At 31.5% G+C, this 16,568-nt stretch overlaps 1 protein-coding gene across 1 annotated transcript; it reads left to right on the forward strand.

Annotated features, from left to right (window-relative positions):
- Positions 1-13,670: 13,670 nt before the first annotated feature.
- Positions 13,671-14,261, forward strand: LOC146901622 (uncharacterized). The gene has a single exon (XM_085735958.1). The coding sequence runs from the start codon at positions 13,768-13,770 to the stop codon at positions 13,969-13,971; it is 204 nt and encodes a 67-aa protein (XP_085592084.1). The 5' UTR covers positions 13,671-13,767; the 3' UTR covers positions 13,972-14,261.
- Positions 14,262-16,568: the final 2,307 nt, after the last annotated feature.

Below are 16,568 nucleotides of genomic sequence, written 5' to 3' on the forward strand. Positions count from 1 at the left end.
TTTTTGGGAAGTTTATCGTAAATGAATCACAAGTCATTCCATTCTCATGAAAAATTATTTGCCAGCAGAAGGAAAATCCGATAACATATATTCATCATGAATTTTGGAAATTAATAATATTGGTTATATCCCCTCAATTTTTTTTTTTGGTTATATTGTACAAAGTTAGTTTATTCGGATGCAGATTAATAATATTGTTGATAAAAAGTTTAATGTACAAAGTGTTTGAATAATCAAGAATTTAATAGATCTATACACACACCATCAATGAGAAAATGTCACTGTAAATAGCATAACTCCGGTTTGAAAATGATATTTACAACGAACGGTAGGCTTGCGGAAACATCCCGATACACGTGGATTGTTTTCATTGTATCATTGATCGCTGATCTCCATGTTTTCAATCCCACCACTCATGTACTCCACTAAAATCTGAATTTTAATTGGTCAATTTTTTGTCGTGATAATTTTGTGAAGAAAATGTCGCTGTAAATAGCATAACTCTTTTTAAATGAAAGTAGTCGTGCAACTCTTTTTTTTTAAAGAAGTTGTGCAACTCTGTTAAATGATTTTGCCTAAAAAAAAGAAATGAATTAATTTCTTTTTAATAAAATATTTAGGCTCTGTTTGGTAAAAATAGCGGATAACTTATAAGCTAGCTGATAGCTTATAGCTGATAGCTGATGAGTGGTAGCTGATAAGCTAATTGAAGTGTTTGGTAAAATTAGCAGTTCAACTAGCTGATAAATGTAAAATAACATAAAAGGACATTTTGAATTCATAATAAAATTTATATAAATTGATATTTAAAATATTTTCTTTAAAAAAATATTTAGAATACTTAAAATTTAGTAGTTTAAATTTATTATTCATGTTTCTTCTTTTTTTTAAGAAAAATAAAATACGTTTCTATCTATTCATTTTAAATTATAAATCTAAGAATAAAATTATAAACTGTAAACTAACAAAAAAAATGTTAAATTTATCTAACAATGCGTATATGTGTATATGTCCCTTAAAAAGAAGCGTAACAACATATGTGTTTTTTTTTAAGAAAAAAAAAACGTAACAATATATGTATTATTAGAAACGTAACATGTTAAAATATATATATATATATATATATATATATATATATATATATATATATATATATATAAACGTAACATTTTGTTAAAAAAAAGAATATAAACGTAGCATGTTAGTCAAAACAATATTTAAAAAAATGTTAGTCAAAACAAAATATATAAACGTACATTAAATCAATTATAAAGGGGTAGAAATGGATTTTAGATAAATCAATAAGGGTAAAAGTGGAAGAAAATATGATAAGCTATAAGCTATAAGTTCAAACGCTACTTGGAATAGCTTCTGAAAAATAGTTTATAAGCTCGTGAAATAAGCTATAAGCTCATGGTAAAAAGCCATTACCAAACGGGACTTTTTTTGCCATAAGAGCTTATAAGCTATGAGCCATAAGTTATAAGCTTCTTTTCTGGTCTTACCAAACATTTCATTCTTATGTGTGACATAAAATACATGCTGACTCACTCAAAGAGTTTTTATTTTAAAGAGTTCAACTAGTTACAAACCCGTGCTTCGCACGGGTTCAATAATGGATTCGATAGAAATTTTTTTTGAAAGAAGAGATGTTAAAACTACGGAACATTGTGATTCATCATAAAATATGTATGGGTTGATTAAGAGAGCATATAATCACTTTATGAGATTAGGAATTGACGTAATATTTAGGATGAAAACAATTGGAACCAATAAAGGAAACAATCATGTGTGAATTATGATTACATGTTATCCAAAATTATAAAAAAGAGTGTTGTTGTTATAGAGTTACCAAAAAAGGATTGATACCCATATTTAAAACAGATGGAATCAAGCAAAGAAGTAGCATCAGTGAGTGAAGATAATCTAGTCTAGGATTAGAGTTAAGGTGATCTGTTGAAAGTGCGGATCATGAACACCAAATTTTTATTTGGGAACGACTTGAACGTGCATATTTTTAGGTGGCTTCTCTAGGTCAAAAATTAGCTTATCACCTACCTCTAACATATGTTCTCGGCAAAAGTTGAACCATTGGCCGCCTAAGTATTTTTCGTAACTTGCTCTATTTGCCGATACTTATACCTTTTTTGAGCTTGTTTGTCGATGAGTGTGATTGTTTTCCATGTTCCTTTTAGAAATGTCCTTGATATCTCATTTGGAAAGTGCTAGGTACAAAACAAATTGCAGTGTTAATTAGATGTTATATACATGTACATTTCTAAAACATTTACCAAAGCATTATAAAGATTTGCTGTAGGAAAAAAGCATGTTCTATTTTGTTCAAGAGATTAGGAAAACAACATTATAATTAACATGATACTAATTGGAACCAACAATGTGCAGATTAACGTTACATAATAGTTAGGTTTATAAAAGAGACTGCAAGTGTCATAGACTAACCAAAAAGGGGATTTTTGTCAATATTTACATCAGACCAAATGAAAAGAACAAATGGCATCCCAAAGTCAAGATAGTTTACGATTACATTCCAAAGCGATATGTCAAAATAGTAGAAGTTCAAATAGTTCAGCAGCAAAGATCTACTTTGGAACAACTCGAACGTGCAAGTTCTTCGATGACTTTTCGAGATCAAAGATGAGCTTACCACCTTCTTCCATCACACGTTCACTGCAGAAATTGAACCATTGCCCACCCAAGTATTTTTCGTTGCTTGCTCTTTTGGCGGTAATGAGGCGACATTTATACTTTCTCTGTGTCTGATCATCAATGAGAGTGATTGTTTTGCGCTTTCCTTTCAGAATTGTTCTTGACACCTCATTTGAGAAATTCTAAACATGGAAATAACTGCAATATTAGTCTAATGCATATTAACATGGATAAGATGTATGCGAATATAGTTATATATAATTTATAAAATAAAGGTAGCATAACTGATTTTAAGCTAAAGAAAATTTACCATGACTTCTAATTTATCTTCCTATTATCTTCATATAAAGTCTAGATAAATGCATGCATGTGTATTATATGTACCCCGTTGACCAATTAACATTGTTGAAACAAATGAAAATTAAGCATCACTCCCGCATGTGCATCTATAGCTAGCACCATTTGACATTGATGTCTTCAAACATTTGGTGCAACTCTCATAATACCATCCAAACTAGTTAGGATTGAATTTAGTTATTTTCTAAATAGTGATGTAGAATGTATCCTAACAAAAATTATGCACATGAAATAAAGAATAATGCAATACATATTTTTAATTTGTGCGTAAAAAAACTCAAAGCATGTTTATGTATAAAAAAAGCAGACCTTGACTAAGTTTATAAATTCAGCAATTGGCCTAACTTGAGACAGATTGGAAAAACCGTTGTACGAAGTACGTTGAGAAGAAGCTGAACTCTGACTTAAGTTCTGACTGAAGATTTGACTCTGAGCTTGAGAAGTGTTAAGGTCACGACAATAATTCGAGAAACATGGTCAAAAAACAATCAAATCAGATTGTGAAATAATAAGTTACTCTAACACTGTATTGTGAAATCATAATGCAAATTTAATAAGTTTTAAACTTCTCAACAACCGGATGATGTAGGTTGATGAGCAGCCTCGAACCTGACTAATTGTTACATATATTTGGGTTGTCATTGACTACAGAATGGTAGCAAAGAACTCAAGGTAAATAGATGGTAAATGATAAAGCTACGGAGTATTTTTCCCATAGTGTTGCATCAACTATATTCCCACTACATAAGGAAAGACATCTTTCAGATCATTATCAAACTTATATAAAATCCTATCATCTGATGCTGAAAAATTAGAAAATAATACCTTTTATCTTTCAACACAATGTTCGTACATGGTTTCTTTCCAGTCTGAATTGGCGTTGTCTTGACAATCTCATGAAGATGGCCGATGATTTCTTAAAAAAAAAATTACATCTATAAGAACATATAATCGGAGAAAACACAGAAATAAATTAAAGCACGTAACTATACCATATAAAACGGCAATTTTGAATTTTCCATCTTGAATTTCCTTAAATGACTTAAAGCGAAATTCAGTTAACTTGTCATACTTCTGCACCTTTGTACTAGAACCAAAAACAACCTTAAAGGGATTAAATGCAATGTCATTATCAAACACATGACAATTATACAAACTATAAGTCTTGTTTTCCTCGATCAAAGCCTTCCAATGCTCCAATTCTCTATATCGAGTTATTACATGCTCCAAGTCTCTATATCGAGTTATTTACAAAAACTATAAATAAATCAAAATGTACACTAATAAGTTACATTGATAAATCATAAAAGAAATTACAACAAATCTTAACTAACTCATCTAAGCTTTGCATCACAAATAATGAGCTTCATATGTTGATTCTCATTACTACCAGTCACAATCCAAGAATCCAGTACTCCAAATTCTATTTTTCAAATGTCCAAATCATTTTTGAGATCCTTAGTGTAGTCATAATCCCCTGACATTGAAGGTCCTATATAGAAATACAATAATACATCATTTTATTTTATTTCCTTTGCTCATTCTGATATCGAAATAATCTAACACATTTCTATGTGATCAATTTTGTATCATCAAATCAACCTGATCTTAAATGCACAAATTTCAGTATCATCAACTTTCTGGACCTCACTAATATGACCAAAACAAATTTACACCAATCAACTTTCGTACGGCTCAATGATATAGGAAAGAATAAACCAAATATAAAAACTGTTACAACTTTAGGATTACTCATAAAAACTAAAATAACTCACATGCATCCAAAAAAAAATCAACTACAGTACCAGAACCTAAAATAACAATTGTTTCAAAACCTTACCATGAGCTAAAATTCAATCATCATGACATCTATTATACTCCACATAACAAAGGAAGATTTTTCTACAATCATGCAACATAATAGTTTATGGTACATAATTCATTAACAATTGAAAAAAATTAAAATGCAGAATCGTGAAAAAAGGAAGAAAACCACCTATGATGAAGCAAAAACTAAAACAGTGTCGAAAAATGAACCCCTCAAGCCATAAAAATCAGTCAACTCAAGTCATGCATGGTCTCAAAACCATGAAAAAAGGAAGAAAATGACCTCTTATGAAGAAGAAAGTGAAACAGTGTTCCCAGCTGAACTTAGATACCGTTTAGCCAAGGTTTTTTACGGTCTAAAAGTTACTTCAAAACAAAGTTAAAATAAAGGCCTTTAAGAAAGAAGCAAAAATTGTTTGTTTTCTTTGTTTTTTTAGTTTTAAAGCTATTTTTAAGTTAAATGTTGTTTGACAAAATATTGTACACACTTTGAATTTTTTTTATGGTGTCTGGGGTTCGAACTCCGGACTTGGCATATATTTATGAATTGTTCCTATCTTCTGAGCTAAACTCACGAGGACAAAACTTTGAATTTATTATGAATTAACATAATAAATAAAAAAATGTTTAAAATATTTTGTGAAGGCTAAAAATGTTAAAAAATAAAAGATAATTTTTTTTACAAATACTATATTTACGCAATAACGTTTATTTTGTGTAACATGAATACAAATCTATATCATCATATAAATGACTTGTTATTTTTTTTTTTTTGTGGTGGCCGGAGTTTGAACCCCAGACCTTGCATATATTATGCATTGTCCATATCAACTGAGTCAAGCTCACGAGGACACTTGTTAAATATTTGAATAGGAGTCTGAAATAATAACATAAATAATATCAAAATAGTTGGTTTTTTCTATTTCAATTATACTCTATAACTAATTTCGTTATAAGAATACCATATTTTTGGTGTCTTTCAAAAAGATAAGAATTTATATTATATGATATTATATTTGTTACATTGTTGGTGTCATGCAAACATATATGTTTAGTTTTTTGAATAAAAAAAGATATGCATAGTTTGTTAATTACAATATAAAGGTGCAAATATATATATATATATATATTTTAGGCATCTAGACCTTTTTTGAAGAAAAGACATCTACAATTTTACTTTTAATTAAAATCAAAATTTTATAAAAATAACCATACGTATTATGCAACACCAAAAAAATTTATACGCATTAGCGTAACAAAAAAAACAAACACACATAAAGTATTACTCTAAACACTAATGTGTGTGTGAGTATATTTGCGAGGTTGAAAAAAGAAAATAAAAATATTTGGTATCATTAAATGACAGCGTGAATAAAAATATTTGTGAGGTTGTGATGATTAAACTATATTGAAATTAAATATATAAGTGATAAAAAGATAATAAAATTAAATGGAACCTCCTTAAAAAAAAATAAATTGAACGGTTCCAAAAAAAATTAAACGGAAGAAACACACATATTGTAATATAATATCAAAAAATAAAAGAAAAGGTTCCCAACGTGAATTGAAGAGAGATGCTTGTGAAATAAATTGCCGAGAAGTAGTTTTTTGAAGTAGCATTCAACAACTTTTGGCCAAAGCTCATTCCATTCAATTTTATGCATTAAAAAAAGTACTTTTTTAGTAAGTACTTAATTGATATTGTATTTGGCCTAACTTCTCTTTAAAAATGTAGAGAAGTTGAAAAAAAACCCGGGTCAAACGGTATCTTAATCTCTCACAACGGCAGTGTAGAAGCAACTGAATTTGGGAGAAAAAATTGGAAAAGACTTAAATATAAAAAATTGGAAAATGGTTAAAAGAAAAGGTTCCCAGCGTGAGTTGAAAATAGGTGCTTGTGAAATAAATTATTGAGAATTAGTTTTTTAAAGTAACATTTAACAACTTTTGGCCAAAACTCATTCCATTCAATTTTATGCTTTCAAAAAAATTACTTTTTTTTAGTAAGTACTTAATTGATACTGTGTTTGGCCTAACTTCTCCTTCAAAATGTAGAGAAGTTGAAAAAAATCAGGTCAAACGATATCTTAATCTCCCACAACGGCAATGTAGAAGCAACGAAATTTGGGAGAAAAAATTGAAAAATAGTTAAAAACATAAAAATTGGAAAAATAGTTTTTTTTTTGACAAGAAAATTGGAAAATAGTTAAAAGTTATTAAAAATATAAAAATTATAAAATAATTATAAAAAATTGGTGAGGGACAAAATAGTAAAATGCACCCATAAAAAGGTGAGGTGGCAAAACCAAATTCTACTAATTTGGAAATTACAAAAATGCCCCCTTCTAGGGGCAAATTGGTAAAATTATAGGGATTAATATTTTATATATAGTAAATAATTATAAAAAATTGGTGAGGGACAAAATAGTAAAATGCACCCATAAAAAGGTGAGGTGGCAAAACCAAATTCTACTAATTTGGAAATTACAAAAATGCCCCCTTCTAGGGGCAAATTGGTAAAATTATAGGGATTAATATTTTATATATAGTAAGTAGATAGATTGATCGAGATTAATCAGGACACATAACCCACTATTTAGGGGTACCCTACAATTAAATTCTCTTCAAGTTCCATCAGGTGGCCCTAGCAATTACCACAAGACGATACCAACCTGGCACCTGCTTCATTTGTCAATACTAATAGTGATTTTTCAGACTTCTTTTACTACTCATAACTTATTGAAACGAAGGATCTCTAAGTATCGCCTCAATCACACGATCCAGTGATTGGAGACAGATAGAGCTAATCACAAACACTCAGAAGCAAAGACTTGTAACAAAACAGGAACACCCCACTTGAACGTGGTTCTGTCTCTCTTTGCATGAAGAACTATATGCATCATACATAAAACTCCAAATATTACTTACCAAGTTACTAGTTACTAAACAATGATTAAGATATTGGTCAAAAAAAAAATGATTAAGATATTATTTATTATTATGACGAAGGATATTTTCCCCCATTTTAGACATTAATCATATAACGTGCGTGATATCTTTATTTGGATTGAAGTTGAAGCTTAGAGATCCAATGAATTTAAGCCACTCATAGGGTCAACCTAGTTATCCAAAAAAATTATCTTATGGTCAAACCAATATTGCAGAATGTGGCATGTTCTTAGAATAGGCAACATCCCATTTGCTAAACCCTAGGGGCCTGCATGCCTAGAATTACGGGTTCATGTACTCATCTATTACTTCCTTGTCTGTTTTCAATCGAAACAAACATTATGTTTACTATGCTTAGCCCATTTCATTTTCATGGCGCAATAACCATCAATATTGTGGGGAGTTTGGAAGGCACCAAAAACACTAAAGACTAATTACTAGAATAGCCAAAACCCATAAGATAAGAATATCACATCTTCAATCTTGTGTTTAGATGAGACTATGATATCATTTGTTGGGGGTTCAAAGAGACCACAAAAAAAATAAGAGACTAATGACCATGACAATCATCAAGGGACTAAAACACATCATCTTTTTGGGTTTAAGTGTGAGTCTTACCGTTAATATAAGTTAAATGTTCGATATATAAGAGATGTGATTCAATTTTTCAATGTGTTAAGATTTTGGGTGAACAAGTCTTGGTTGTCTTGAATCATTAGCATGTTGTTTTTGGAGCTTCCTGAGACTTGTCAAAAAAATTGGCATCAAAGTCATAGTTCGGTTTAGGGGTGTTCAAAACCGAACCAACCCAATAGAAAAACCGCAAACCAAACCAATCCAAACCGAAACCGCAAAAAACCGCACTTGGTTCGGATGAATTCAGATGACTTTTGCACTGAACCGCGCGGTTCGGTTCGGTTTGCGATTTGCATCTCAGCAACCGAACCAAACCAAACCAAACCGCAAGAATAATGAATATTACTTAAATATGTACTAGCCCAATTACATAGCTCAAGAATAATCTCTTTTGATTCGATTTTTCCATCGTTGCACCATCAGGTTCGATTATAATTCCTTTCCATCTCTTTCAATTCATTTCCAGTGATGAATTTGTTTTCTTTACTTCCCAATAATTTGTTTCATGCTTATTTTTCTTCTTAATTTTACATATTTTGATATAAGTTTTACCTAATATTTTATCATATAAACATCAAAATAAAATGTCCTATGTTTATTTTGTAACAAGTTGGCAATATTAGAGTTAATGTAATATTTTTTTATCTCGCAATAAACCGCACAAACCGAACCAATCCAAACCGCATTGGTTTGGTTTGGTTTGGTTTGGTTTGGATGACTTTTTAAAAATCAACTGAACCAAACCAAACCGCATGCTTTTTTATCTCGCGGTTTGGATGACTTTTTTGTTCAAAACCGAACCAAACCGCACCGCGAACACCCCTATTAGTGGGGAGTATGAGTGATTCCTATTGTATTGCATCCTTGTATTGAACTTCCTCCTGACATGTAGTTTGCAAGACATGTTTTGTAGGTTGTAACATGCAATTCAAATATAGGATTAGGGATACTCAAACTTCACGAGGGAAAAAATGTTGGTTGGTTCAAATGTGAGTGATTAATCCTATTAATATTGTTGATAGAATAAAAAAATGCAAATCACATTGATAACGAGAGAAGATTAATTACATCAAGAGATACAATATTAGTTTTATATAGCCAACGAAAAGAACCACTAACTAATGTAACTACCAATAACTAACTTTTATATCTAAAGTCTCATCGACTATAAATGTATTCAATATGACGCTGAATATATAAGAGAGATTGTTCATTTTTTTTTTTTATCAAATCTTGGTATCCTATTTAATTACTCATTATAGCGCGTTGTTGGTCTTGCCGCTCGGCAAACTCCCCAACACATCTTAATCTAAAGTCTATGAAATTATCTATATTAATATTCTTCCTTTAGATCATTTATAATCGATGTATGACTAAACAGTCACTTACATTTTGAACAAACTTCCAATATCAACATCATCTTTTAAGTTATGGCACGATTGCTAGATAGTATCTGAGACCATTAGGCCGTAAGAATGTAGTATGAGTTTGATCTCTCAAGCGATCGATCGATCTTTTAGTGAGTATATAAGATAAGCAAAACCCTCAAACATATGAATAGAGATTCGACTTCATATATAATTTAAGATAATATAATCTTGTTAGTGCGTTAACTGTTAATTTTATGTACATTGTTTATAGCTAATAACGATGGTAAATGATCACTGTTAAATTCGGCTCATTACGTTATCATTTATAATAAAGAAAATGGTCACGTGTAATGCAGTTGAAGAACATGTGAAATAGGGGGAAGTGTAGGGTTTTGAAGTTATTATTACGGTATGCTACTTATCATTTTCAAGGTAAATTCATGTATCCACAGACCACGACAAATAAATAGTTAACCATTATTGTAAGATGGAAAAGAAAACTATTGGCCCCAAAGGAAGTGTATCATAGTAGAAAAGGACAAAAAGATGGGCACATGCTCACATGATTTAGCACATGAAAAACTCTATACCCCCCAGGGTCACGACAAGAACTCCCTGTGTGCTACGTTTATGGTGAATATATATAAATATAGACTTCAACTATATTCTATGTTTGACCCACCTCTTCTATCATGATTCGTATCTATCTTTCATATATTGTATTTACTTCAATATACGTACTTTTGTCATGCAATGGTAGTTGCTCATGTCTCATGATTTAAATTTCCAAAGGCTTGTTTTCTTTTTTCTTGACAACGGATATGAGCTTTTAATTTGTACTACTGATAATCATTGAGTACTTCAATGATTCACTAAATTATCATTCTTATTATTTGATTGAGCTATCATCAATAATCAGACCTTCAAGGAGGATGGTCATACAAAAAGAATTACTACATACACTAAACCTTGCTGTTTCAATTAATTAATGGCGAGTATTTGTTCCTAAGAATGTTTATAAATAAAAGACAACGTTGGTTCAAGTTATAATAGCTTGTCAGTTGCACATGATTAAATATCGTTCGTATATATTGTGATTGAAAACTTAATCACTCATGTAGACACCTATGTTTTTTACGGTGTCCTTTGCCAAATAAGGTGTAAAAAATAGATTAAATAAGAAAGTGCGTGAGCACTTAAATCTTAAAGTCATTTTCTTAAGGTTGAATTGATCATCTTGAACGCTTCTCTTAAATGATTACAAGATATATGATCTTTTACTCCCATTATTTTTTGGATGGTTGGACCAATTTTATTTTTTTTACAAGTGAAACAAGTTTTGCATTATGTACAAGTTGGTTTCTACCATTTGATCAATAAATCACAATTGGATCAAATGAGGTATGACCCGACTTATTTATCTAATGAGGTATGACCATTTTACTTAGGCACATTAGACAAAACTTATTTTCCAATTCAAAACAGAGAGCATGCAATTTCATCACGTTATCGTCATATGTTCAATCTCATATGTTTATAAGAAAAATGGAGAGGGGTCCTATCCTTTTATCCTTTTATGTAAGGCTCTACTCATTCTTTCATTAATAGTCGTAAGATACCAAATAATACATCTCCAGAAAGAGTTGAAATTGTTTCAACCATCGTGAATCGATTCAATTATATATAGTATAGGCTATAGCTACACTATTCAAATTTCAAACATACATGTGGTGTGCAATATGTTTTGATCACAATTTTGATATTCCATAACTCGTCAAAATTCGATTCAGCCATTTTTTAATAAATCAATATAATACCAACTCTTAAAATAAAATTATAAGATAAGTAATGCAAATATTTATCACTTGTGTTTCAATGTGTTCGAAATTTGGGTCGAAATTAATATACACAAAATTGGCATAATATAAATGAGAAATGATATTTGAACATCTATTTAGTGACAACTTTTGCAACAACTTTCTCTCTCATACTCACATTACTTTTTACTTTATCTCTCTATTGTTATGATTTCCGTGCCAATACCACTTTTTTCTTTGTAAAATATGGTTGTCAAATAAGTTGTTACTAAATTGGTTGTTCAAATAACACCCCTCAATATAAATGTTACCTACCTAGGAATCCCGTGATATGTGTAGAGAGCTAGCTACTAGCTAGTCTGCTCTAAAATTTATAAAACAACAAGTAAGGAGGCGGAATGATTAAATTAAAATGCTTTGCAGCATTGAAATAGTTAAATAAAAGCTTAAAATAACCAATTTAAAATTACACGCATTTTTCTTATTTAAAACAAAAGAACAGAGGAGCTAACAACATTGGCATTTGGCTCAGTCCGTGAGTTCATTCCTGGCTTACAACTTGGTAACTCACGACACATACATAGTCTATACTATAGAGAAAAGAGTTAGAAAGTGAAATTTTTGACAAATGATCATGTGATGATAGAAAAAGAGACCGATAAAAAGATAGATGAGGCTAGTTACATCAAAGAGAAGAAAATTCTAAATATGTAGCCGGTAGTATGAATTGTGTCACTGAAAAAGTATTAAAAATTAGGTTAAAAGTTTGCTTCTAACTAGCCTAGCTATGACTATCTCAAAAATATTGTAAACGACACGCAATTTGTCATTTTTATTCATAAATATGAGAGGTGGTGTAATATAGTTTTTGAATGTATTGAAATTGTAAAAATACCTATGATTGTTTCTTTTCTTAGTAATTTTACAAATTAAATCGACTTCACAAAAAAACACATTTGAAGATCAATTCATTAAAGAAAAATACATTCAGAGATATTTTTGTAATTTTAATACATTCAGAGATAATTTTAATAACAACATTTGACACATCAAAATACCGAATACTTGTTTCACAATGTATTAATGAATACCATAACACTAAAACTATTTCCTTACTTCAAATTTTTTTTTTAGGGGACAATTATTTTTTGTTGATTGGATTGGTTTATTATACTTAATTATTATAAGAAATATGATTATTAGTTTCTCAATGAGCATAAAATATTTCATATTAAGATTAGAATTAAGACATATAAGTTTGGCGCCCTCATAAAAATTAAGCTAACTTTACCACTAGCTGCTAACTAATTTTTTCACCTCTAATAAGTTAACCATTAACATTTTCTTATAAGAAGAAAGAGGAGGGAGGTTAAAAAATTTATGTGAGAAAAAAGATAGTGCAAAATATATGAACTTATCTCTTATTTATTTTAAATTAATAAATATTGGTAGGGGGGCCCACCTTGTACACCAATTGCCAATTGGAGTATCTAATAGCTAAGAGCATCTCCAATGGGGGGTCCTTACTTAACAAGGACCACTCCCCGTTAAGGACCCTCCATTGGAGGAAGAAAAATTGAGTCCCCGTTAAGGAACGGGCAACTATATAAGGACCCTCTCTCCTGAGTAACTAACGGGTCTCACGTTTAAAAAAGTAATAAAATGTGTACTACTTGGTCCCACTTGCATAAAGAAGTAATAAAATGTGTACTATTTGGTCCCACTTGCATAAAGAAGTAATAAAATGTGTACCACTTGGTCCCACTTGTAAAAATGAGTAATAGATAAATTATTTTTGTTTAATATGTAAAGATAGTGGGACATATTTAAATACTTTTCATTGGAGTCCTTATTACTGTATTGCCATTGGAGTCATTGAGTCCTTAATAGGTACTTTTATTAAAAAATTATAAATAAGTGATGTGTCACGTGAGGTCTATTTAAGGAGTCCTTGTTAGGGAACTACCATTGTGGATGCTCTAAGTGAAAACTGGCAGAAAACAAGGGGCATTTAGATCTACTTACAAAACTCTATAAAAGGGTAGGTACTTGTATGAATATCCAAGCACAACATTCCATCTATAGCTAGTATCCTAATTTTCTATTTTAGTTTCATTTTTCTTCAAATCATTCAAAAGAACATTATGGTGTCTAAAGTAGAAGAAGCAATGAAGAAGAACAAGCAACAACAATCACAACAACACAATCAGCAACAACAAAAACAAATTCATTGCAACAAAGGAAAAGCTGGAAAGTTCAAAAGGAGTAGTTCCAATGTGGAAGAGGATGGTCTTTCTTCTGCCATTCTTTTTCTAGCTTGCATAGCTTGTGCTCCTTCCTATGGATAACACTCACAATTCAATAATGCATTCCTTAATTATCAATTCCTAGCTCCTTTTCATCTCTTATCTTCTTCACTCCTCTTATCAATTAGAAAATTAGATTAATTATATTCAATTATCTCCTTTTTTATTCAGCACTTAATTATCTCTTGAATTTGCATCTTGTCTATAAACTATGGTCTTAGAAATTATAGTATAGCCTTTAAACAATATATAAGTTTCATGTCATTATTATTTTTATTTCTTAGTAAGTGTACCCTTAATAATTCAGTATTAATTGTAATTCATTTGTGCAACATCTTCTCTATTTCAGGTATTGTATAATTTTTTCCACCACAGTAAATATATAGTTTGTTATATTTTTTTTATAAGCAAATATTTATTGAAAAGAGGGCAAAGGGTACTCAAATTTGATTACAAGAGGAAAATCAAGCATACTCTAAACATGAAATATGATTGTTCCACCAGTCTACAAACAAGTTATTCTTCTCCTTCCCTCTCTTACTAATAAGCCAAAGTTAAGAAATCTTCTTGATTATGTCAGCAAGCAAAGTATACCTCTTTTTGTTTTTGAGTCATGTTGGTTTATTTTAGTCTCTACAAAATTTATTTATATTAGAATTTATCCCTATAATAAATTAAATATTTAATTTTAGTCTTTCAAAAGAAGAACTAAAGTAAATATTACATGGACCAATTTGAATATGAATAATATTTACATCGACTAACCCAAAAAACAAAAGTACAAAAAGAAAAAAATACATGTAAGGATTAAAAACCAAAATTATTTTTTTGCAAGGATAAAAGTAAAATAAGTTTAATTTCATCAATGTGACTCACTGCTTCAAACAATATAATTTCAATTGCAATACAAGTGTATGAAACATGTGCATAGTGTTGTGAAAGTGCCTCAAAATTGAAGAAATTGGAATTCTGGTAGCAGAAAATCGGTGGCCGATTTTCAGAGCACGGTGGCCGATTTTGGACTCTGTTTTTTTTTCTGTTGGTTCTATAAAAATCGGTGGCCGATTTGGTGAGCACGGTGGCCGATTTTGACAGCAGAAAATAAAACAGAAACATATTTTCGGGCCTAGATTTGTTCCAGTTTTATTGAGGATTCTTTTACTATAAATATAGACATTGTATCAGTGTAAACCTGGAGATAGAGGGGGCTGAAACAAGGGTTTAGAAATCAAACTAAGGTTTGTATAGAGTTTGTCTCTTGGCAACAAACTAGGGTTGGAAGGTTGATTCACCTTGGGAAACACTATTAGGATTGAGTCTCTTGGTTACGGGAAGAGGCTGGGATTTGGGTAGAATTAGGCGGGAGACTGATTCTTGTAACTCAATACCTCTTTGTAACGTTACGGAGGGCTGCTCTCTCCTCCAGACTAGGTCAATTTGGACCGAACTGGGTAAACAAATTCTTTTGTGTTCTCTCTTCTTTTCTCTCACTGTTTTCTACTTTTGCTTGTGTTTAATTGCAATTCACTTTGATATTGGTTGCTTAATTATCCCTTGCTCCACACATCAAGTTGTTATTGGTGTGTTTTCTCATCGAATTCGCAACAATTGGCGCCCACCGTGGGGCAAGGGTCAAAGGATAATCAAGTACCATGGATTCGAAGTGGGATATTGTGAAGTTTACCGAAGATAACAATTTTGGGTTATGGAAGGTAAAGATGGAAGCGGTGTTAATACAGCAGAAGTGTGAGAAAACTTTGAAGGGTGAAGGTTCGTTACCGATCACCATGTCACGAGCGGAGAAGACCGAGATGGTGGACAAGGCCAGGAGTGCCATTATCTTGTGCCTCGGGAATAAAGTTTCGAGAGAAGTAGCAAAGGAACCAACCGCGACATCGATGTGGTCAAAGTTCGAATATTTGTAATATGACAAAGTCTTTGGCGCATCGGCAAGTCCTAAAACAACAATTTTACTCATTCAAGATGGTAAAATCAAAGGCCGCCATGGAGCTACTTGTGGAGTTCAACAAAATCATTGGTGATTTGGAGAACATTAAGTTGCGTCTTGAGGATGCGGGTGCTCTGATGGTGTGGTGTTGTTTGGAGGATGAAGAAGGTGATGTTGGTCACCTTGGGAGTGATGCCTAGTGGAGCGGTGGTCTTCTGGAGAGACGTTAAACACTCAACATCAGCCTGGAGAGGCGGTGGTAAGAATACTCATGATCTACCTGTTGAGGTGGAGTTTCAAGATGGAAGACATAGTGGGATGTACTCATTTGCTAGTTGAGAGGTTGGAAGCTCAGCTTTAGGTGGAGTTGAACACACCGGGAGTGGTACGACTATGGAGGACCTTGGGTGTTATGCTCTAGTGGTGAGCAATGGATTTCTTCATGAAAACGGAAGGCATTCCAGAGGTTGAAGAATGTATAGCACGACTTGTGGAATTACCCTAAAAGTCCAAGGGTGATTGGATGCAAGGTGATCTTCAAGGAAGCGGGAGATGTCTCGTATTGAAGAGGTATGATGTAGTCTTGTAGAACTACCTGAAATTCCTAGTGTAGTTTGGATACAAGGATCTTCGAGAAGGCGGAAGACATTCCGATGGCTGAAGAGGTTAAGGTGTGTACTTGTGGAACTAC

This window comes from Medicago sativa, chromosome 8, assembly GCF_051527215.1.
Source record: "Medicago sativa cultivar Bolivia chromosome 8, Bolivia_mono, whole genome shotgun sequence".
Classification (NCBI taxonomy): Eukaryota; Viridiplantae; Streptophyta; class Magnoliopsida; order Fabales; family Fabaceae; genus Medicago; species Medicago sativa.